This window comes from Anser brachyrhynchus (assembly GCF_964034855.1).
Source record: "Anser brachyrhynchus genome assembly, chromosome: 5".
Lineage (NCBI taxonomy): Eukaryota > Metazoa > Chordata > Aves > Anseriformes > Anatidae > Anser > Anser brachyrhynchus.
Genome location: NC_137699.1, coordinates 62,126,078 through 62,149,482, shown reverse-complemented (window position 1 = coordinate 62,149,482; position 23,405 = coordinate 62,126,078). Strand labels below are relative to the sequence as shown.

The 23,405-nt window shown below is 45.8% G+C and overlaps 1 protein-coding gene across 10 annotated transcripts in view; it reads left to right on the top strand.

Annotated features, from left to right (window-relative positions):
* KTN1 (kinectin 1) overlaps positions 1-22,727 on the top strand; it is a 75,000-nt gene extending 52,273 nt beyond the window's left edge. For 5 of the 10 annotated variants that reach the window (XM_080593794.1, XM_080593789.1, XM_080593790.1 and 2 more), the window contains 17 exons: positions 768-805; positions 1,825-1,915; positions 2,027-2,095; positions 2,523-2,560; positions 3,516-3,606; positions 5,642-5,728; positions 7,551-7,640; positions 8,727-8,807; positions 9,243-9,332; positions 9,420-9,512; positions 10,600-10,671; positions 11,179-11,262; positions 11,461-11,544; positions 13,956-14,039; positions 15,940-16,032; positions 21,014-21,137; positions 22,224-22,727. In XM_080593794.1, the coding sequence (XP_080449920.1) occupies positions 768-805; positions 1,825-1,915; positions 2,027-2,095; positions 2,523-2,560; positions 3,516-3,606; positions 5,642-5,728; positions 7,551-7,640; positions 8,727-8,807; positions 9,243-9,332; positions 9,420-9,512; positions 10,600-10,671; positions 11,179-11,262; positions 11,461-11,544; positions 13,956-14,039; positions 15,940-16,032; positions 21,014-21,137; positions 22,224-22,228 (1,314 nt within the window). In that variant the 3' untranslated portion in view covers positions 22,229-22,727. The remainder of the gene's footprint in view (positions 1-767; positions 806-1,824; positions 1,916-2,026; positions 2,096-2,522; positions 2,561-3,515; positions 3,607-5,641; positions 5,729-7,550; positions 7,641-8,726; positions 8,808-9,242; positions 9,333-9,419; positions 9,513-10,599; positions 10,672-11,178; positions 11,263-11,460; positions 11,545-13,955; positions 14,040-15,939; positions 16,033-21,013; positions 21,138-22,223) is intronic. The other 5 variants (XM_080593795.1, XM_080593793.1, XM_080593792.1 and 2 more) reach the window with 4 other exon arrangements.
* The last annotated feature ends 678 nt before the right edge of the window (positions 22,728-23,405 follow it).

Here is a 23,405-nt window from a genome sequence, read left to right as displayed (position 1 = left end):
CAGCATAGAAAGCCTAATAGTTCAACTGTGTTTATCCAAAGCAGGTGTTGCACAGTTACTGAGTTCTAAGAGCTTTTCTTTAACTCGGATGATGCTATTCCTTAAAGAGTAGCCCTGGTCTGGAGACTTTGAAGCTCATAGATGTAGTCATAGCTGTGTCCTAGGTACCTTCTTGGCACACTGAAGTAGTGTCGCTGTAGGGGTATGGGTCATGGAGGAGTTCCTGCTGTTAGTCTGTGTAGCAGCTTCCATGGAAGTGGTTAGGCTTTGCTGTCATTTCTTCCTGCCTTTGCCTGTTCCAGAAGTTGCAATTGCCTGGAATATTTTGGCTCTTGATTTTCTGCTCTGGACTTGAGAATGGTTGATTGGACATTCTTAAAGCCAGGTGTTAATGGAAAAATTCTTCCAGTAAGGTGGTATTCCCGCTCAGTTTGGATTTTGATGGTGATAAAGGGGAGAAGCTGAGCTGCACTCTTATTTTGGGTGGATGTCTAGACAGGCCTTTGTCCCAGGGGAAAGGTGGAGCAGAAAGAAACTGGCTGGTGCAAAGTTTGTGGTGCTTGGTGTAAGCTGTGCTTCTGAAATCCATGTGTTTAGATATTCTTGGAACAACGTGTGTTTTGTTATGACGCAAATTTGTTGGTATTTCCTTGGCAAGTATCTTGCAACCTGTGTGGCGCCCCTGCAAAGAGTTGCTGTTAATTCAAAGACTTCACTGGTGCTGTTTGTGCAATCAAAATGAGATTGGGAACTGCTTTGTTTTTCAGGTGCCTGCTGCATCCCACGTCCAGGACCTGGAGAGTCTGTGAGTATGCTTAGTAGCAGTTTCTCAAGCACCTATCGATAACATGCACGCAGTGCTGGTGTTTATCTTAAATTGGAATGTGTGAGGCTTTCAAGAATTTCATGAGCTTTGCTAAAATAAGCTGTTAGTGCTGATGGACACACACTAGCCAGCACGTCTGCTGCTGTGTGTAAGAGCAAGCTTCTGGCGTCCCTGCCTGGTGCGTCTAAGTGGAAATGTTCATACACTTTGTAAAAGTGAATGATTGATCAGGATTCTACTAGCCTGTGAAACTACTGCTCCTTTTTGTGTCTAGTGATAACTTCTCCTTCCGTTTAGCAAGTTTTTAAAAAGAATGCGGATTTAAGTACCTGCAGTTGAGTTGGTGAAAGCAAAGAACAGAGTTTGCTGATTTCAGTCTGAGATGCAATGACCAGCTTTCCAGCTCCTGTTTTATAAAGAAATGGTGCAAGAGTTCCCTCTGTTTTGACTCTGCTTTGCCGGGCTGCTCTAAGTTGGCACAATCACATACAAGCTCTCTCCAAAAGAGACTCTAACTTCAGAGCAGCTATTGTAAAGTACTGCCCTCCAAGCAGGGCTCCTGTACGGCCTGCACATGGTGCCTGAGGCAGCCTCACCTTTGGGAGCCTGTGCCTGGCACCTCCTTCAGAGCCAGCTGGCTTGGAGGGACTTGCCTGGGGAGTCAATTGCTCCTCTCCCACTACTGCTCTGACTGAGATCAGTCATGACTAAACCCATTTGCTGATTGACGCATGAAATGACTGGCTTGCTTCACTCTAGTTCTTAGCAGGTAAGTGTTTGCAATACACATTCCTGCAGCTAGCACGTATTTTGGATAGTTTTCTTGATTTAGAGCCATACTCTAATGGCTTCTTCTCCATGTGGCTGCTTATTATACACAGCATATGAAGCTTAGTTGTTTTCTGCTGCTGAAAACTTTGTCCCAGCTACCGTCTGTCTCTTCTTAGTATCAATTCGTATTTTAACTCTTTTTTTTCCTTTCCAAAACAACTCTGTAGGTTGAAAGAGGAAAAAGAACAAATGCAGAAGCTGAAAGCTGTACTGGAGGAAAAAGAGAGAGAAATTGCAAGCCAAGTAAAACAGTTGCAGGTAAAGTTTCAGTGGAAGTACCTTGTGTTGTAAGGGGAAGTGCATGTACTCCGTGTGCGTATAGCTATATGTATACATTTATGTAAAACATTGTGTCTCTTCTTTAAATAGGATATGCAAAAGGAAAATGAATCTTTCAAAGTTCAAATTCAAGAATTAAAACAGGAGAACTGCAAGCAGGTACAGCTTCCAATTGCATTGTTACTGAGCAAAAGCCAAAGGGGGCTGCAGTAGCCTGCGTGGGTTCATGGAAAACCAGTAGTTGCATTAACCATGCAAATCCAGGGACAACTGCAGCGTTGACTTGCAGTAAGCCAGCTTTTCTGGCTGTTGCCTATCTGTCCCTGCTTCCCTTTAATGCGTGGGTTTGCAGCCTTGTGCTGTTTCTTATGCCTCCTGTGTTCTTGTCTAGCTTTCTACCCTGTCTTTACATGCTGTAGCACAGCCAGGATTCTTCTGGCCGAAGGAGGCTGGGCAGGACTCCCTTGGAGGCCAGGAGTGCTGCTGCTTAATGCTGCAGCAATGCTTGATTAACGAGGCAGAGCATGCTCTCTGCATCACTCTTTGCTGCTGATCTGCTCCTAATGAGTTTCTGATCTGTTTGTAGGCATCTCTGGCTGTCCAGAGTGAGGAGCTTCTGCAAGTGTGAGTACTGCCAGAAGTTGAATGCAATAATTAGTGCTTCATTTCACTTATTGCTTGGAGAATTTAGAATATGAAATACGTGCCAAATATACGATAGACTTAGGCAGGAAGTGGCCAGTTAAACAAACAAAAACAAGCAAAAAATCAACTCATGTCTTCAATATCTAATAAAAATTGAACATAAAGATTCTGCTCACATTAATAATCTGCAGCTGGAGTCTTCTGCAAGCAGTGCTTGCTGTGTATGTTATGGTCACAAAGTAAGCAAGCCACAATTGATTTTAATTTTAGATGCGTGCCAACTCAGCTATATGTCTGAAGAGTTAAATGTTGGTGTTTCAAGTAAGTGACAAGCTTTTTTGTTAGACCCTCAGCCATGTAGAGGGTTCTTGTTCATATCGTGAGATCATCTGGTAGAAATTTCTTCCAAAGGAAGGTCTTGGGGTAAAAGGATGCTATAACGTCGAGATGAAGTCCATTAAAGCACTATATGGAGGCTAATACCCTGACAGCTTATACTGTGCTACACAAATTGCCACTGTCATGCGTTCTTTGCTGGCTGAATTATTTTTCTTTTAAGTTAAGTGACTTATAAATTGCAGACTAGGTGCTTGAAAAGGAATGCTTTTATTCAGCAGGCAATGCCTGTTTTGTGGCATTGTGTTAGCGTGGGCTGGCTGAGTTATCCTCGTCTAATGTGTTGCCTTTCCATGGCCTTGATAAATGCGTGCAGATGCCTGTTGTAAGCAAACAACAGGTTTACAATGGGCTTTGCTCCGACAGCCCACAGTTCACAGAGCAGTAGGAAGCAAACTGTTACCAAGTGGGGAGAGCAGTTTTTCAAAGAAGGTGTATTGCTAGAAGAGAAAGCAAGTTAGCATATGTGAAAGGGCAGCACTGCTTCACTTGAAGTGTCTGAAATGTCTCCTGACTTGATTCTTTTTTGCCAATTCAGAGTTGCAGGGAAAGAGAAGGAAATCACCAGTCTTCAAAACGAGCTCGCCTGTCAGAGAAATGCTTTTGAGCAACAGAGGAAAAAGAACAATGTAAGAAAACTCTTCCCCCCTTTCCCTTCAGAAAAGAAAACAGCAACCTTCCCCCAAACCTTCACGCACAACACTCCTCTCAATGCCTAGGGTGCTCTGCTAAGGACAAATTTCTGACAATTGTCTGCCATATTGTGTCCTCTGGACACTCCTTGTTTGTCTTGGGAGTGAATAGGCATCCCGTAGCGCTCCAAGTTTTGCCAGCTCTATGGCTTCTTGCTGCAGGATGTGTCCTCCAGCCAGTCCCCTCCCTCTCATCAATTCAGCAAGTTCTCAGCCTTGGATTCAGCCTTGTCAGCCCCGTTCAGAAACGTGTCCTTTCCCAAGGGAAGGAGAGGGGGTTAGGGGAGGGAGGGTGGGAGGATGAAAGGGCTGTGCTCTGCCCGAGTTGTGTTTGTCGTGTGGGTACAGGGGAGGAGGCACTACCTTCAGGGCTCTCAGATCTGCCTCTTCCCACTCCTGGGAGCGGCTAATCCTGCTCTTCTGTGGGAGGCAGAGGACAGTCAGCCTTCCTTTGCAGCAGCCACCGACAGTGCAATATGGGTTGGTGGGTGGAAGTAGAGATGGTATTTTCCACTACAGATCTTTGAAGTACCTCCATGTAATACATTACCTGTGGAGGGCAAGAGAATGGCGTCTTTAAATTTGATGGAAGAAAGCTGTTAAAATCCAGGGTTTTAGCTCACTTAGCTCTCTCTCCTTGAGAGCCGATAAAACCCGCTGAATACCACGCAATGTGCCTTATTGCTTAAAAGTGAGACGATACAAGGAACGCACGCAAGGAAAACATTGAGACTGTGTGTTGCTTTTGAGCAAGTAGCATTGCTACTTGCAAAAAAAGAAAGAAAGTAGGGGGAAGGTGTCTGGGTCTTAGAAAAGAGGTGAGCTGGAAAGGTAGAACTTGTGTGCTTCCTACGGGCTCTTTTCCAGAGGAGCTGCAAGGTCGCAGTGCCCTTTGTGGTGCAAGCACAAACCTGGTTACTGACAAGGGCACACCATATTTATAGGTCCCAGCTTGCCACATTGCAATCTTATCCAATTTTGGTTTTTTTTTTAGCCTGTGAAACAGCTCTTAAGACAGGCAGGCAAAATGAGGAAGTGGTTAAGAAAAGCCAGTGTAGGTATGTGCTAGGATTTGGATGCCTCTCAGAAACAGTCCTTCGCTGAAGCAGGTTGCTCTGAGGGTCTGGAGGAAGAGGAGAAAAAAAAATAAGTCCCAAGCACTGTAATCTCTGCCTGACAAGGCCCACCGTCCTTCCTAGAGAAGAGCTGTAAGGCATTTACTTTTTGTGAGAGCTCTCAGCCCTATAACCGTGATGTCTTGTGGAGTACACGTTTGATGACCTTGCCAAGAAAGACGCAGCAAGGCGCTGCCTTGCTTCCCTGCCGGCCTGCGGCCTGCTCGCTGCTGGTGAAAAAAGCCCAAAGCCTTCCAGGAGGGCACTGGTGAGCGACCCAGGGTGCTCTCTGGGCACAGCTGTGTGGGTAGGTGCTGCGAGCAGAGGCCCTGAGCTTTGTGTTCCTGCAGTCAGGCCTGGCTTAGTAGGTTCGTGCTCAGGCACCAGGATCTGTGCCGTTAGATCCGGCTGCACCGTCAGGGGCATAAATGTGTACACCTCCATGTGTATTCGGGTTCACGCTGGGTTCTGCAACGCGACATGCCTAACACTCTGTTGTGTAATCTGTGGTTTGGTGTCTGTGTTTCTCACTACTTTTGGAAACTTCCCTCTCTCTTCTTACAAGTGCAGTCAAAGTGTGGGGTCACTAGCATGGTAGCTCTGCAGCCCAGTAGCACTGGGATCAATTTTGGTTGTGGGGGCAGGTTGGGGAGAAATTGGCACTTTCTCATTTGAACTCTTTGAACATGACACTTGTTTTTTGCTAGTGTATGTCATCCTACCCAGCAAAATCATCCCGCAGTAACCAGCATTTAAATGCAAATGGTGGAGTGTGATGCAAAATATATCTCTGAAGTAAAAGTGGAAACGGTTTCAATATTGGCTGAACTGAAATCATTCTTTCTAAAAATGATTAGGACCTTCGGGAGAAAAACTGGAAAGCAATGGAGGCATTGGCATCAACTGAAAAATTGCTGCAGGACAAAGTGAACAAGACTGCCAAGGTTGTAATGTTAACTGCTAGAAACGATGCGTTAAGCTAGAAGCAGATCTGCAGCTGTTTTTTTTAATGGAATGGAGGCATTTTAACTTTTACTGCAATTTAAATACAGTCTGTTCTGAGTGATCATTCGTATACTCTCACCTCTGCTTCTCCCTGTCGTCTTCAGGTTTCTTTTATTTTTTTTATCCTTAATTTGTGGGCATGCTGACTTTTGATTTGTTTGCATAATTGTTAGAGCTGTTGTGAATCACTTTGTGAGGAGTTTTAGAATAAAAACCGCTGGTGAGCAACCTGCTTTCATCTGTTGGGCTTTCTCTGTGCTTGAATAAATTTATTGGCCCCATGTAGAATTAGAACTAGATTATTATTTAAAAACCTGGGAACTCCTCAGGAAAACTATGTCACCACGGTTGTGAATTTCCTCCTTGAAACTATTTGAAGCTTGACAGGTCCCGTCAAACCCAATGCTTGAAATGACACGGGGCATGGATTGCTCCGGAAGGAGCTTGCATTTGTTATGAGCCTGACTTTGTGCTAATTGTCACTGTGCAGAATTCACTGTGCATCAAAATAAGTTTAAAAACACAAGTCAGGTAGCCAGGAGCAGACGAGCTCTAGTTTGGGGCTGCGCGTCTGTGTTTGGGAGACGTCTCTGCTCTTTGCTCAGCCCTGTGTTCAGGGAGTTTGTGTACCTGCTTTTGCTGTGTGCTAACGCTTGCCTGCTTTCTCTTGCAGTCTGAAGACTTCATTAAGCAGCCATTTGCCACTTACTGGTGGTTTCTAAATTGCTGAAAACTAATGCACCTCGCACAACTTCACAACCTAATGTGTCTCCTGTCCGTTTTTGTCTCTGGATCCCAACCTACTAATGCCACCGATCTCTTGCAGCAGAGGAACTCAGAGCAGTAACACTGTTGTCAAAGGAAAAGAAAATCAAATACTAGCAGTGGGTGTTTGCTGAAAGCTGCCTTTGTGCAGGGGTTAGGTTTTCTGCACTTAAACTCATGCAGGAGCCTGGCTGAGCAGTGGTGTATGGCTAAATAAACCCACCTGCCACAAGCACAGCAAGCAAGTGTCCTGTGGCTGGTCTGCTCTTAATGCTAGATAAATTGCAAAGGAACAAGGGATATGTGGTGCCCCTTGGCTCTGGTTTTTTTCGTTTGCAGAGCAATGACAAAGAAAAGTGGAAGATTTTCACACAGCTCTAATAATTATTTTCCATGTCATCCAACTTGGAGGAGGAGGATGTAAGGGTCTCCCCGTTAAGCACTTAGAAGTAATATTTAGAAGATAGTCTTGCTTTCTTGGCCTGGTTCAAATGTGCGTTAACACAAAGTTTACTTTTGACTTATTAATTCTCCATTTTTTATGTGGTGATGTTAATTTATGGTGATTTGTTCCTCCTAAAATTGTTTTTAAAAGTGTGGGGTCTTTAAATGCTGATTGACCCAACTTGTTTTTGAGGTTGCTCGACCGAAGTGGAAGTGTTGGTGTGATCTGTGGATACAGTCACTCAGCACCGCGTAGTTTGTGTTCTGCTGTGAACAAGTGAATGATGGTGTAAGTGCTCTACGAGCAGGCTAGATTGGAGGAGATCTTAATGAAAAAAGCTTAAAAGCGTGAACAAATGTGAAGGCCAAATTCTGAAGCAATTTGCTGTCAATTTTGGAAGCAATTTACTGGCAATTTTAGAGCCTATAGAGCCTTTCTCAGTTCAAACCGCCTTTCTGGGTTAAACAAGTTTACTGTAGGTGTAGAAGAGGCTGTTGCCTCATCTGTGGAGCATGTTGCCCAGTTTCATGTGAGCTGTTTTCTTGCTTTAGGAGAGGCAGCAGCATCTGGAAGCTGCTGAAGTGGAGACCAGAGAACTACTCCAGAAGCTGTTCCCTAACGTCTCGCTTCCTTCTAACGTGGTAAGAGAAGTCTCTTCGTCCCATACAGCTGGGGAGCTGGGGTCCCACTGTGCTGGCAGCCTGCACTACATCCCTGTGGTCTGCTTCTCCCCAAGGGTTTTCCAGTGGGAGGCGAATGCTTTCTGCTGGTGATACCTGTAATTGCCAGCAGAAGAGAGGCAGAGCTTAACAATTTTGAGAAAAGTGCTAGTTTTTCTTTTTTTCCTCCTTTAACCTCGCTAATATCTGTTTCACCTGCCCGTGTTACTGTGTCTCTAGCTGAGATGATAAATTTTCAGGGCAGATAAAGTCTGATGCATGTTTGTTCGCTGTCTGGTGGGATGGGTATCAGTCTTACTCGCCTGCCGGGCAGATCTTTGCTGGCCCCTCTTTTCCGAGGGGCTGCGCTGCCTTGCTGCCAGCAGATACAATTCAGAAGGCTTTGTTTTGTTCCCAGAGTTCCTTTGAAAGCCCCTGACTTCCAATTTTACGCTCTCAGTGGCTTTCGGTTGTTTGCAAAAAAAAAAAAAAAGTGCAGTGGGTTTGTGTGGGTTAGACTGTGAATGATGTAAAGCAAGGTTAGAAAATGGGGTCTATGTGATTTGTAATGTCTTGAGGCTTTAAATATTCATTTTGTAAAAGTATTCTCAAATGTCCTAAAGTTAGTCTTGTGATGAACTAGAAAGTCCTTTAAAATGACTGTTTCTGTAAGGTTATAAAGCAGTCTTCATAGCGAGGTTTCCAAAATCACATGGCAAGCGTCTGTTGTAATGGTTCAGAGACTTGTGGAAAACGTTTCCTTCAGTGTTGAAATACTTATCATAGAGCCCTGACAATTGCAGGGAAACCTCAGTGACCCAGCTGGATTTTAGTGCTTCCAGGCCCCTGTGAACTCTCTCTCTCGTAACTCTGTGCTCCTGGATTGCTGCCCGTTGACTGTCTGCTGCGTACAGTAATAGCTGAACAACTGCTGTCAGGCTGCTGCTTAGCTCATGGGAACTGGGGGACTGAAACACTGCTCCGTAAGCCTGCAGCTGGGAGATAAATGTCCTTGAGATAAATTGACTGAGGTTACTTGTAGCTCTAACTGAATGCATTTCCCAACAGAGCCATAGCGAATGGATATGTGGATTTGAAAAGATGGCTAAAGAGTATTTGCGAGGGGCTTCGGGATCTGAAGATGTCAAGGTAAGCACAAACAGTGGACAATTTCCTTGTGCATGGCATCGCATGTTTTCTGGTACAAATCTCACAAATTATGCACAGGATTGTGAAGTTCAAATTGGTGAACAGGCGATAAGATAGTTGTTTTACAGCTACTTGCATAATCTATATTGGAGATACATTTGCATTTTTGAGAAGGACCTTGTGGAGTTGTGAAAGCATTAATCAAATTCAAAATGCCTGTTCCCTTTCTCAAGTAACTGGGTTGTTTTTAGGTGATATGGAGTTACAGCAGTAACTTGTGAAAGTTGTGCTTGCTTTGGGCATCCTTGTACAGGCTGGAAAGAAAGACCTGCCAGTGGGAATGCCATCAGCTTGCTATTTGAAATAAGATAAATAACAGGACTTAAATCTGTCAGCTGAGGTTCAACTCTCCTGGTCCCCTTCCTGCTTTCGCAGGCTATGGAGCAGAAGCTGAAGGAGGCTGAGGAGATGCACATACTGTTGCAGCTGGAGTGTGAGAAATACAAATCAGTTCTGGCAGAGACGGTAAGCAGAATGCCTGGTCACCTGTGCCTTGTGATGTTGTAAGCTGCCTTTATTCTGCTGTAAGCTTTCAAACCACCCTCTTTTTAGGAGGGGATTTTACAAAGGCTACAGAGGAGTGTGGAAGAGGAAGAAAGCAAATGGAAGATAAAAGTTGAAGAATCACAGAAGGAACTTAAACAGGTATTTCTGAAGATCTGCTTTTTTCAGTAGCCAGGCAGTTTCTGCTTGAAGTAGCAGAAGGTGTTTGAGAGCCACAAAGGCTGGTGTAGAACAGTGCTGGCTGCCTGGTTTGATGTGTGCATGACCAGGGGATGAAAAAGGTGAAGTCTGCAACCAATATAATGGGAACTATTCCTCCTTATAGCAGAAGAATTTTTCTGCCGCAATACTTTGTTTCATGCTAAGAGTGCCCATTAACGTGCCCTGGAATATAATTTTCTCATCCTGGCAGCTCAAATTGTATTTCTGTTAGGCATCTGTTTTTTTTCAAGTCTATTTGTGAACAGATACAGATACCTTGTATTAAGGTTTAAGTATCGTATAATCATAACCATTTTTTTGAAGCTGTTAAAATAGCACTTAATCCATTATGGTCAACTAATTACACTTGAAATTGCTTGCAAAGCTTTCCTTTTTAGGAGGGCTCTGTTGCTAGCACAAGTAACAAGAAAAAAGACTTATGTTTCTTTCCTCATCTGGAGTTAAAGTAGGTCAAACTGCTTTTCTGAAAAAAATTGTTTCTAAAGTACTCCTGCTTAGCAAATTTGATTGCTGGGGTATGAGCCTGAAGCGAACATACAGATGATTTATAAACCTCTTGTTCGAGGGTCTTATAAAAGTCTGTCAGCTCGTGAACTATAGATGTGCTACCATCTGCTGTACTTGCACAGTCTGTAATAAGGCGAAATATGCTGGGTTTAGCTACGTGTAGTTCACGAATGGAGATTGCCTTCCCTGTTAAGTGACTAGGAAATATATTTCCTACCATGACTAAAGGACAGCTGGCTTTTAGTCCTTATATTCCAAATCTTTTGGGCATCTAGGCTCTAAATATATGTCAGAGAACTTCTCATGTTGGGACAAAGTAGGAAAAGCGTTATAATGGAGACTGGGTACGTTAAATTATTTGAGTGAGCATCTTATTTTATTCGGTCACTGATTTTCATCATCCCTAATATTTTTGAATCCTAGAAGCAAGCCTGTGTATATATGGAGAGTTTGTTTTATACCAACTAAATGATGTCTTTATCTTTCTTGAAAACTGCAGATGCGCTCTTCGGTCGTTTCTTTGGAGCACGAGGTAGAGAGGTTAAGAGAAGAAATCAAAGAAGTCGAAACTGTACGTGCAGGTGTTCTTCTCTTTGAAGGTTTTTGTTATTCAAAACGTGATTTAATCTTATGCTGTGAATCTGCACTTACTGGGCCTTCTCACCTGCAAGTAGCGTAGCCTGTGTTGTAGTTTAAGCTGAACCTTTTGGCCACTGTTTTTAAGAAGCATAGATGCAGAGTACTGGAAATTATCCTGTTTTTACTTCAGTACTCGTCCATTGGATTGTTGAGTTTCTGGAAAGTGGGGCCCTTTCTTTGGGAGGAGACCAAGCAGTTTACCAACAAGCAGATAGATATATCAAATTTGGGGCTTGGTTCTTTTTTATGATTCTTTTTATTTTTATCTTTTTGAAGTCTTAACAGTTTAAATCTGTGTTGTGCAGTCACCAGGTTTGAAGAGTTCTCTAAATGTCATCTAGTATCTGATAGAAATTTATAGCTAATAATAAATAAAGAAAATGCTACTGCAAGGAAGACATTTAAAACGTCTGTTTTAACTCTGTTTTTCTGTTTCTAGCTTAAAAAAGAGAGAGAACATTTGGAAAGTGAACTAGAAAAGGCAGAAATAGAGCGATCTACTTATGTTTCAGAAGTCAGAGAGGTAAACATAATTGACCAAACTGTCCTTTTTCTTTTGTTTGGTTACCAGTTGGCTGGCAAACTAATCTAATGCTTAGCCCCCGCGGCTGAGGAGTTTATATGCTTGTGACCTTAGGGTAGAGCAACACACTAATAACTGAGCAGAAGAAAAGTGGGCATCCTAAGGAGACAAATCCTAAAACTCTAAACTTCATTTCAGCTCAAAGATCTGTTGACTGAGTTGCAGAAAAAACTTGATGATTCATATTCTGAAGCAGTAAGACAGAATGAAGAGTTAAATTTGGTAAGAAGCTTGTTCTCCGCTGGGCAAAAACTAGACTCCCAGCGTACTTACGAAGCGGAGACTTTATTCCAAATCCTGTCTGTTCTGCTAACCTCTTCAGCTTGATATTTTTGTCCATTGCAATCATTTATGTAGTCTGACTTTTACAATTTGTCTCTTTCTCTGCTCCTAACAATAGCATGTCTGGTTCTTAAGACTTTGGAAAAAGTCTTTAGGACTTTCATACCTGAAACTTCTTGAGAATCAACAGTGTAGGCGTAAGGAACTGCAAATAAAATGCCCTCGGAGCAGCGAAAGTTGTGCTCTCATCAGTTGAATTTGAGGATTATTCTCTGGTTGTTCTTTCCAAAGCTTTTGAGGATGCACTTGTGATAACCGTGCTCTGACTATGCAGAGGCTTTTCCATCCTTCTCTGTACATACAGAAATTGGTCCAAAACAATGTTAGATTAATTCAGAGTACCCAGCCATTCGGCAGCTGGCATTCTGCTGTGGCTGAAAAGCTGTTCTGGCTTGTGGCATACACCACGTGAGCGCGCTTGGCTAGAAATGCTATCCAGCCAATAATGCTCGTGGTACAGGTTTTCTCAAGAAGCAGTTGGATTAACTGAGGCCAGACCTATAGGCCCCCAAAATGCATGGTTTTCCAATTTGAGTCTTTTTCACTTCTCATTTGCTTCAGTGGCTTTTTTTCAAGGCTGCAGCAGTCAGGTCCTTCCTCTGCTTGTGCTTGAACAGTGCTTTCATTGTGCTTTTGAGCCGGAATCAGAGAAGGTTGTTTGTCACTGTGTCTTTGGGTTTTAGGGTAGTTGATGGGATAACTTGTCACCGCAGGCTGAGCTGCTGATCTCACCAGGGTACTGCCACTAATGTAACTGGGTTAAAATAGTTGATTTAAAAAAAATCAACAAAAAAAAACAACAACAACAACAAAAAAACAAACCTAACACAATCTTCTTAAGTTTAATCGTATGCTTGGCAAGTCTAGTACAGCACTGATTAGCATCCTGCCTCAGCAACCAAAGCCTCTCGTTTTGAAAGCAAGGGAAATGGGAATTGAATGCATATCTTAAAGTTAATCAGTAAACGCCAACCTCTCGAATATAAGAGGCAACAATCTATTATGCCTGTAACAACAAAAGCTTAAAGCTGAGCTCCCTGGTAGGGCAGCTTGACTCTGCAATCTGATGCTGCTGTGCTGGCTGGAGAGTGAGGAGGTGGCAAACGAGTACCTCTGTGCAAATGGCTCAGGAATGCTGTCCAGTGTATGAGGCTTTTTTTTTTTAGTAGGCAGGAGGCTGAGAGGTAGAAATTTGGGAAACATATTTTGAAATCCCATCTAATTTATGAAGTGAGCAAGGAGAGAGAAACAGATGCTGCAGAGGAGCTCAACAGTGCTTCTCCAAAGTGCAGAAAAACAGCATCCGTTAGTACAGGTGCTCCAGAAGGGGAAACCTTCCGTGCATGAGACAAATGTAATGCAGAGGTTGGGAACTAGTGAGAATTCGGTACTCTGAGTAGCCTATTGTTCACTTCTTTAATCCCCTGCTGGCTCCCAAGAAGATTGACAGCAGGAATAGTGAACATTAGCACAGTGCACTTCAGAGTCACAAATCCAACAGAATTGGCACTCAAGCTTCTTGTTAGTGTTCCTATTTGAGGCTCACGCCTTAAGTGCTGTGGCTCATTCTGTGTGCTGTGGTGAAGAGCAATCGAAATATTCTTTAAAAAAAATATGTTTATATCCTTTCTTTGGAAAGCCGTATTTTAAGGGCAGCCAGTAGAAAGTATTCGTCCCACTTGACTGAAATAGTTTCACTTCTTGGGCTGAATCTAAACACGATCGACAACTTAATATACCCCTGTCAGTGATGCATTCCTTGATGTGACATTAGCAGACTGGTTAAGTCAACAGAGTTGTAACAAGTAGTGCTTTATTAAGATGACAAGCAGAAGGGCGTTTGTTGTTGTTTTTAATTTATTTGGCAGTCAGGTGACTGTTTAGCTTGAATTAGGAAGATGACAGTCTACGTTTTGGCATATTTACCAAGAATTAAGTTGAAGTCTTGACTGACTTGTGATAGGAGTGCTTGGAGAGGCTTACATACACTCAGTATTGCTAATAGTTTTACTGGCAACATAGCCTCAAAGTTGAGACCAGTTGTAATCAAGCTGATTCCAACCATGTCTTTTCTTCTGTAGTTTCCATTCTTTACATTTGTCTTTACAGATGGAATCTCTCTTCCTTGACTGTCCTTGTAAACCTCATCATATATGTTGACTAATCCAGTATGTGCAATAATTTTTAGTAATCTCACTCCCTTTGCAGTCCGTGTGCACTGGGTTCATCCAAGGGAGACGAATTAAATTTGCGTGTGTGTAAAACTGATTCTCTTTGTTACTATTTTGCAGCTGAAAACACAGTTAAGTGAAACACTATCAAAACTCAAAGTTGATCAAAATGAGAGGCAGAAGGTGGCTGGTGACCTGCCAAAGGTAAGCAGAGATCCTTAACAGTTGTGCATCTTAAACGTTACTCAAGTCATCAGGATCTGTAGTTTTAAAATGCTGGGAAATGCAGTGGCTCGAGCTGCCTGGTGGGGTGTTCCACTGCACTCGTTGGTTCCCCAGGTAGCTGAGGCTGTGGGTATGAGACCTTTTGCAAGATACCTGTGTATCGTTTAAATGATAAAAATGCAACAAACAGCTTTGTTTCACTACCCTTCTTGAAAATGCCTCTCGTCCATGATAATTTTATGCCAGCAGGAACAAGCGGTGATTTGGGGCTGACAATTCTTTAAAGAAACCCAGCCTAATAAACATCCCATCCCACAGCCTTCCACCCACATCGCAGCCTGAAGCTTTTAAATCTGGACTGGAACGGCAGTGGTTACAAGTTGGCTAACGAACCACCTGCCCATTTGCACATGGTTACCAACTGGCTATAGCCCAGGAGATGGCAGATCTTTAACGTTAGCTCTAAGGAAGCTTCATGGGACAAGCACATGGGGTTACCTCTGCTTTTCCTCAACAGCTGCTCTTGCAAGATGGATTGGAGTGGGAAATCTTTCAGCATGTGAGGTTTCAGTGCTGTCACCCCAGAAATGGGCCTCTTGTGGGAGAATTGATATACAGAGACAAGAATAGTCTGCAGAGAAGCTGAGGTCTGGCTCCAGCAGAGAAGCTGAGGTCTGGCTCCAGCCTCTACAACACCTTGTTCCTTCAGTGAGGCTGCTTTCTCAGCCACAAGTATAACATGAAACTGGGAAGGAATCCACAAGCTTTAAATGAAGGTTGCAAGTGCTTTGGGGTTAACAGCAACTCTTGTAGGAATCTTCTACAGCTCTCCTGTCTCTTGGGTTACCCAAAGACCTGTCAGCAGTGGGCCAGTGGGATGGTTGGCGGGATCGGTGGTGTTCTTGGTGCCCTGGCAATGTCTGCTCATGCAAGCTGGGCTGTTGTCACAGGGCAGCTTGAAGAATGGCTAGTGGGACATTAAACACCTCTGTGCCATCTCCTGGTATTTGGAGATGAGAAGAGGGTGAGAAGCAGAGGATGGAGGAGAGTTTCTCCTTAAAGGTGAGAATAAGGGCCTGGAAAGAGGAGAGCACTTGGCTTGTGGTGGGAAGCAGAGGAAGAAGGCAAAACAAGGTTTGCTCTGACCAAACTGTCAAGCTAGGGGGGGATCTCTCACACAGTGCTTTGAGACATGATTCCACAAGACTAGTTTGTGTTTGTCAGAAACAACGGCTGGATGAGCAGCTGTGTAGCTCAGCAAGGGAAGAGGACAGAAAGGGAGGGCAGAGCAGATGCACAGCAAGGAAATGGGGCTGGGTTCCTGCAGGACTGGAGGGGTAGAGCTGTTGCTGGGATAGGAGGCAGGCTGTCTAATAGGACAGGGACAGATGATCACAAGCTCTGCAGGAAGTGAAGACAAAGGAGATCTGCTGTGATAGTATTCAAAACCACTTTGCTCAGGACAGTTATGCTGGATGCTGATGTATGAAGTGAGCAGTGCTCATGTTCCTGGTTCAGGGTGTACTCTGTAAATGAAGATCTGCAATCCGGCTTTTAGAGACCTGCCTGTGCTGCTGCTCTCACGTGAAAAAATTTGTGCAATTTTTTACCTAATAACTTGACACGAGACTATTAGAGCTTCCCCGTAGAATTGCTTTAAAATGCAGGCAGGCTGACGCTCAGCGTACTGATTGTAAGGAGACATGTCAATCTTGGCAAATGTGTTGGTCCCCTGAGCAAATATGGCATAAAACTCATTTCCTACTGAACAATGATTTCCTGTCTCCAGTACTGCTCCTAGAGGGGTGGGGGTTCACTTCTCAGCCTTTGCTAATTGTTGTCTCACTTGTTCTTTTTTTTTTTTCTCCCCACCCTACAGGCCCAGGAGTCCTTGGCATCTCTTGAGAGAGAAATTGGCAAAGTGGTTGGGGATGCCAATGTTATTGAAAACAGCGACGTTCGCACAGACTCGGTGAGTGTTTCTCTTGAGACCGTACTCAGGGGCAGCACAAATCTCGTGTTAAGGGTGAACTTTGGGAAGTTATGTCTTGGTTAGAAACGTGCTGCTGGTGGGAACGTTGAGGCTTGATGAAGTTTCCTGTCCTGAAGCTTGTTGGGGTAGCATCCTGGAGCTGTGTCCCAGGGATGCCGACCTCTTTCTAAGCTCTGGGAGTTTTGCTGTCATCTGGATTGCGACTTCCTTCCATGGCTCAAATTTGCAAGGAGGAGGGGGGGAGATTCTGGACATGAGATCTGCACTGCCGAGACTTCTTGGTTTGGTTTGGGCAAAAGTGGGAAGAGTTCAGGGAAGACGCCCAAACTCCTTCCTTCGAGAAAGGAGGCTAAAAATAAATCTGATTACTAACTAAGCTTAAAATATTATCTGTTGGGTTGATGTGTGTAATGCCAAAGAAAGGAGGCAGTCTAGAGTGCCATGGGAATGTCTCTTGCCAAAATGATGACCCTCCTGGTCTTCTGCAGCTGTGGACAGGAGCCTGCCGTTAGCCACGGGTAGGTGACCAAATGCAACTCAGCAGGTCCTGGCTTCTGGGAATTTGTGCTGACCTTGCTGTGGTCCTGCAGCAAGATCTCACTAGTCTGAGCATCAGTAAGCAACTCAAGCACTGCTTCGTGCTGTCCATTGGTGACTCTCCCTCTCCAAAGGTGTTTTTAGATCCTTCGGTAAAGGGGTTTTATAGGGTCTGGAACTGGGGGGACTCTTTCTAGGGTGGTTTCTTCCTCATGCTGGTGCGTCACCACCTGTCCCCGAGGGTTACTGCTTGCATGGACAATTACTGAACAGCTTCTATAGCTAGCACTCCCAGAGTGCTGGCCCTAAAAAGATGCCACCTGTACAAGCGGCTGAATCCTGGCTTCGTAGCGGGGCTTCCCCGTCTCTGGAAACAAGAGCTTTCACGTCAGCTTCAAAACAGCTTCAGAACAGCTTTGCAGAAGGCAGCTGGGAAGGCTAAAGCAGATGTCTTCCCAGCACATTTTGCACAGCTAAGTGGTGTCGATGGAACTCATTACCCGCTTCCTTCTGATGGATCGAGTGGAAGGAAACGCTGTCATTTGAGGGGGAGACGAGTGCTTGGTGGTAGGACAAATAATTTATATCGACTGCTTTAGCCACTGAAAATAAGTAGTTTCATCAGCTGGAAGAGGAAGCCAGGAGTCCTCTAAGGAGTGCTGTAGAAAAGCCTTTGCCTTTGTAGTCGTTAGCAGAAATGAAATGTCTTTCCCAGAGCGATCAGTCATGGATGCTGATCGACCTCTGTGTTGTGGGCTGACCACATCAGAGCCAGAGTTGCAGCTGGGCTTGCGAAACCGCTCATGTCCCAGCCCTGTGAGCTGGTTTCCTGGAAGGGATGGTAGGTGTTTGTGGCCAGCAGAAGGCCGGACGGTGCCAGTTGGGTGCTCTGGGTCTGTCTGCAGCAGGATGGAGAGGAAAAGCCCTCCTCACGTCAGGGGAAAACTGTTTGCCCTCTGCTCTGCCTTCCTGGTGGCCTGCCTTTGGGATTGATGCTACGGATTGACCGAGTTGCTAGAAAGGCAGGTGCAAGGTTTGGGGCAGGGTAATAATACAAGCCAACCATGAGGGAAATCCCTTGTCCTGCCCGTTCCCCGTCTTCACGGAGCTCTCCCAGCTCAGCGCAGCCTCTTCGGATGCGCGCCCACCGTAAACGAGCAGCGAGCACATCTCAGAGCTCCTCAAACATCCCTGGGCTGTCCCCCAACAACTGACACAGCTGGAAATCAACCACCAGGAGCGTGGTGTTACAGCCGTCAGCCACGGCGTTTCACGGCTGGGGGTGCTGGCAGACCCCCGGCTAGGTGCTGTTAGATGTGCCTCGCTGTGGCTGGAGCTTGTTAGTTCTGGTTTTAATCCCTTTAGCCTTGCACAACCCCTCTGGTTCATGTATTGCTCCCCTATAGCGGTGTGAGAGCCCTATCCAGGCTTCCCCCAGAATATCTATTGCTTTATTCTGGGAAATGTGGAAAAAACAGTCCTAATAAACCTGTAATTAAGCCTTCATTAGTAGAAATGTTAATTGTCTGAACAGGTAGCCATCGGCAGAGGCTGAAATTAGAACATTATCTCCTCCTCTAAACCCTTTTTGCTGCTTTTTTTAAAAAAAAGCTGTCTCCCCGGAAGCCTAAAAACCTAGCTTAAAATAGCTCGCCGATTAAAAAAGAAAGTCTTCCAGCCACTTCCACCTAGCAACAGCGCCTTTTTTTTTCCTGAAGGACCTGAAAACACATGCTCGCAAACGAGCATATTAGTTCCTTCTGGGGACTAGACCCAACCCACAAAATTCAGAAACGATGCTTGCGTAAACCCTCAGACGTTCGGTGTTTTCTTCAGATTCCTTTTCTTTCCATTTAAAAATAGACCATTTGGGTTTTCTAATCAGCTTCCTTGTCACTTGTGGGACTGGATGATGACTAAAGGCTGCCTTTTAGTGTGCTCTAAGGAAGTCGTTTATATTCAGCAGCTTTCTTCGGCAGTAAACTTACGTGGAGGATTATATGCCATCTAACGTGCTTTCTTCCCCAAATCTGTGTGAAACGCTCCGTCCTCAGAAACGGGAGATGCCGTACATGGAAAGCACGGCGGGGCTGAATCTGTCAGCTCGACGCCTGGCAGAAGGGACATGGGAATTGAGGAGAAACCCAGGAGATCTTCCAGACCCCAGGAGATCCTCCAGACCTCTGCTTATCCAGGAGATTTGAGGGGGAGCGTGTGTAAACATCAGGCAGCTTAACCAGAGAGGGCAAATGTTGCTTCAGCACTGGCCCCGTAACGCAGCCTCACAGCCCCGGGTTAACAGAAGCTGCCGTGTGTGCGCGTTTGGCCCAAATCCATCGATTGCTGGTCAGGATTGGGTCCCGGGAGGGCTGGGGACGTGCCTGTAATTCACGAGTAAACACCGACCGGTATTAGCGAAGCCACAAAATAAGAGGGGAGGAGGAGGAAGGAGCGAGGAGAGGAGGGGAGGGCTGAGGGTGAACGGAAAGGCTCCTTCATCGCTTCTGCTCGCGCTGGTTCCAGCGCTAACGCGCACACGCTCCTGTACCCAGCACCATCGGTCAGTGCCGCGACTCAGTCATTTGCTGGGATGCTAATTGTGTTTGCTTGTCCGCTTTCATCAACCTTAGGAGACTGCTAAGTGAATTCTCAGCCTCGACAGCCCTGATTTCCTACCTTAATAAGGGTGAAATGGGTAAAGCTACTCTGATACAGACTCCTAACGATTTTTAGAGCAGAAGAATGTTTGCCAGTTGCACGCGAGTGGGAGCTTTTGCGATACATCGCTTTGTTCTCCTGCCTGAGCCCGCAGTGGTCTCCGTAACGGGGCAGGTGCTTGGCTTTGATTTACTGCCCTGTGCCTCGCAGCGGCTCCAGCCGTGCTCCCAGCCAAGTGGGAGCCGGGGAAGTGGCCCTCCCTGAGCTCCCTCTAATTTCACTTACACCCCAAGGAGAGATTCGCAGCAGCGTTCTGCATCGGTCTCGTTCCGGCAGGCTGCTCTCAGCTGGCGCGGAGCGCTGGCGAAAACGTCTGTGCTCACACCGAGAGCCTGGGCGCTTCCGCGTCGCTGGCGCCGAGGCAGATCTGCTGATTTTTAGCTGGCGGATTGCGAAGGGAAGCTCTCCTGCAGGTACATCTGCACGTCCGCCCTCGGAGCGGTAATGCGTGGTTCGAACGGGGAGCTCTTTGTGCGGCTCTGGAGGAGGTAATCAATGAGGGTAATAAAGCGGGGATTAGATCAGCGTTAGCGCAGCAAGACCGGCTTTGGGGAGAAGGGCAGGCGAGAAGGGAAGAGTCTGTTTAGAGTTGTAGTACTTCCCTATTAATATTAAACCACTGAACTCCTTGTTAAAAGGAAAAAAAGCAAGCTTGGTGTCTTCATTTCCAGTCTTCTAGCTCTGGCTAGCCTGTTTTTTTGTTTCTCCATGTTGACTGGTGCATGGCCGGCTCTGCCAAGTCCTTATCCGAGCCCGGGTGCCCCTGGCGAGCAGGAATCTGCTGGGGGCTCGGAGCAGAGCAGGAACCTGTGGGAGGGCAGGGGGCAGAGCCCGCGTCCGAGGTGCTGAGCCTGAACGGGAGCGCTGGTGCTGCGGTGTGGGCAGGGGAAGGTGCGGCTCTCCAGCCACCTCCTTCAGGTGGATTTGTCAGGGCTCACAGCTGGAGCTGCCTCGTGCTCGGTTATTTTGTCCTGCTGAGGACAGGATCCCACAGAGGGCAGTAGACCTACAGATGAAAGGCTGCAGGGGCTCGTTCGGCTTCCAGCTCCTTGAAAAGGGCACGGGACAAAAAAAAAGAAGAAAATGCAGGGACGCCAGCCAGCCGTGTCTCCTGCTGACTTCAGCCAGTGATACACGCGTGTATGATGTGCCAGCCTGCTGAAATAATCACTGTCCACCTCTCCCCCGAGCTGCCTGCCTGCTTCCACCTGGTTCCCCACCCAGATTGAGCCTTTGGTGGTCTTTGGTGGTCCCACAGCCACGTTGGTACAGCTGTGGGCTCAAACCATCCTCCCCACGGGGCTGCTGCCGTGCTCAGCTACCTGCCTAATAACCCACGCGCTCTCCTCAGCCTGGGTTTGGAGCAAGGCTCGCGGGGACGCGTGGTGGTCACTTGGCAGGACGTTGAGGCTGGATGAGCTGTGGTTAGGAGCACAATTCCTGGAAGCAGTGAGTCAATGCAGTCCTAGGCAGGGCGAGAGCCGGGGATCAGCGATGCTCTTACCGGTGTACAGGTAATTCCTTGGAACAGGAAATGGCTTCTTGCCTTTGAACAATGTTCTCTTTAAATGTGGCTGTAACCCTCTGACTTACAAGAATTGTTCCCATCTGTGCAAGGAGTTGTAATTTTATATGGAGGAGCTAATTCTAGACTTTCTTGGTAATTAGATTGTAAATGAGTTTTTAATGATTTTTCTTCTTCCAGGAATTGACTGATAAAAGACTAAATGTGGCGGTGAATCTTAACCAGGATGTAGGTCATCTCAAGAAGCTGCTCGTGTCAGTAAGCCAAATGCTGTCAAAGGGACGGGAACACTACCAGCTAGTAGGTAGGTGCGGCTGGTGCCCAGGGAGGGCGCTGGTCCGTGATGGCTTTGTCCAGGTTTAACGAGCCAGGCGTTAAAACCTGGAACTGCCTACGTGCACTGCATCCAAAGCTGCTGCTACACACCAGATTTATCCCTCTTTGGATCCAGACCTCATTTAGGTGGGACTAATCTCACACTCCGTGTCCCTTTCTGGACGTGTAACTAACTCCTAATCCCTCCCTTTTCACTGCTCACCACCCCCACGCAGCAGGCTTCCCAAAGTGTTTTCCCCTACAAAACACAACGCCCGTGCCTTGTTTCCTTCTTCCCAGTTACACGAGCAAAGTGTCTGTGCTTCCATGCTCTGATTGCTTTGGGAGGAAGGATATCAAGTAACCCCACTGGGCTCCACTGAGTTAGCAGCAGTGGCTTGCTGTGGTCACGGCGATAATGAGTATCTAAAGCAGCAGCCTGGCACGAACTCTTGATCCAATTACAGGCACACGAACGAGGCTTTTATTTTAATATACAGCCAGCTTTGAAACCTGGGCCGTTGTGGTTGACCTGCATCATGCAGGTAAACTTCTGAAATGACCCCAGGTTAGCTCAGGGGAGGATAAAATTGAACTTCCTCAGGAATCTGTGAGCGAGCCCTGCGAGGAAGCCGCTCTGAAGGCGGGTTGTGAGCTACTCAACGTGGGAAGCAGCGAAGTCTTGGCAGTGAGCGTGCAAGACATGTCAGAACTCCCTCTTAAACTCCTGAGGATGGTGGCTTGCCTTTTTTTCCTAACTTAAGGATTTTTTTTTTCTGCTCCTGCCTTTGTAATACAGTGTGGGCAGCCAGTACCAGGGTGTTCACGGTGGGTGAGGCTGGTCTTGTAGGACTGTCTCGGGGTTGTGGGAGGCAGGTGCTGCCTGCGCCTTGGCTTCTGTGGGGCTGCTTTTGTTCAGCCTCCCGTCAGCGCGGCCTCCGCTGGGTCTCGTCGCTGACCAACGCTAACGAAGCTGCGGGCGTGAGCTGCTGAACTGCTGGCTGGGTGTAGACTTGCTTGAGTGCTCCCTCCGGAAAGTGCTGGGCTCACGTGGTGTTCTGTCTTTCTTTTGCAGAATGAAGTCACGGGGGAATCGCTAATTTGAGGATAGCAGAAGGCATTGTATTATATTTTGCCAAATTAAAGCCTTATTTATGTTTTCACCCTTTCTACTTCGTCAGAAACACTGAACAGAGTTTTGTCTTTTCTAATCCTTGTTAGACTACTGATTTAAAGAAAAAACCCAACTCTGTAGACACCTCCAGAGTTTAGTTTTATAATAAAAAGAAAACCTCTTTGGATAATTTGACCGTTACATTCCTGGAGAGACAGCAAACACGTAATCTTTAATCTTATTTTGCTCAATAAAACTTGTTCAGAAAACTCCAACACGGTAAAGTCACCAATGGGCTATAACATTTTAATACTGATGTTGTACACTGTTTTACTTAAATACATTTTTGGGATTAGTTGCCTCTGACTTCAACCTCAAGTAAACACTCCTCTTTTTTTTTTTTTGGTTGCTAATGTAATCAGTTTTTGTAATGGTGTCAGCAAATAAAGGGATGCTATTATTCGAGGTGTTTGTGTTCTTTTCATTGAGCTTGGAGGAAACCTTCGGTTCTGCGTGAGGTTCTTAAATAAGCAAAATGAGATGTTCGCGCTGAGTTTTGGATAACACTTGAGGATGTGATTGTCTGAGGGAAGGCAACAAAACAGTTGGGGGGGCCAAAGTGAATTAATTGTAGAGGTAGAATGGTTCAAACTGCTCACCCTGAGCTTTTCATGCTCTTGCTTTTGTGGTTTTGTTGTTCATGTTTTGTTCTTTTGGCACACAGCCCCCTTGACCAGACAGAAGGCTGAGAAGTTTCATCCTGACAAGGACTCGGTGGTTTCCTGGATGATGCAAGTCCTGTTGAGAGCTAAGAAACAGCTCAGAAGAGGGACAGAAAACTCTAAAACATGGCTTTGTACAAAAAACATGTACAAAAGCTACCTTTCTCTGACTGCAGCTGAAACTTAAGTGAACAGTCAGTTCCTTAGAGATGCCATTTCACTGAGTAAAACACAAAGGCCTTTAGCTGAACTGTTTCATGGGTGCTTTGAAGCAGTAAAAGCGTTTCTGGTGCCAGGGTCATCCCTTACAACTGCATCTAAGGAAAGCCAAAGACCTGCAGGGGCTCCACAGTTGCCCAAGGTATGGTCAGGTGCTGGTCCTTCAGCAGGCATCGGGGTGCCTGTTTTGTTGGTAAGCAGC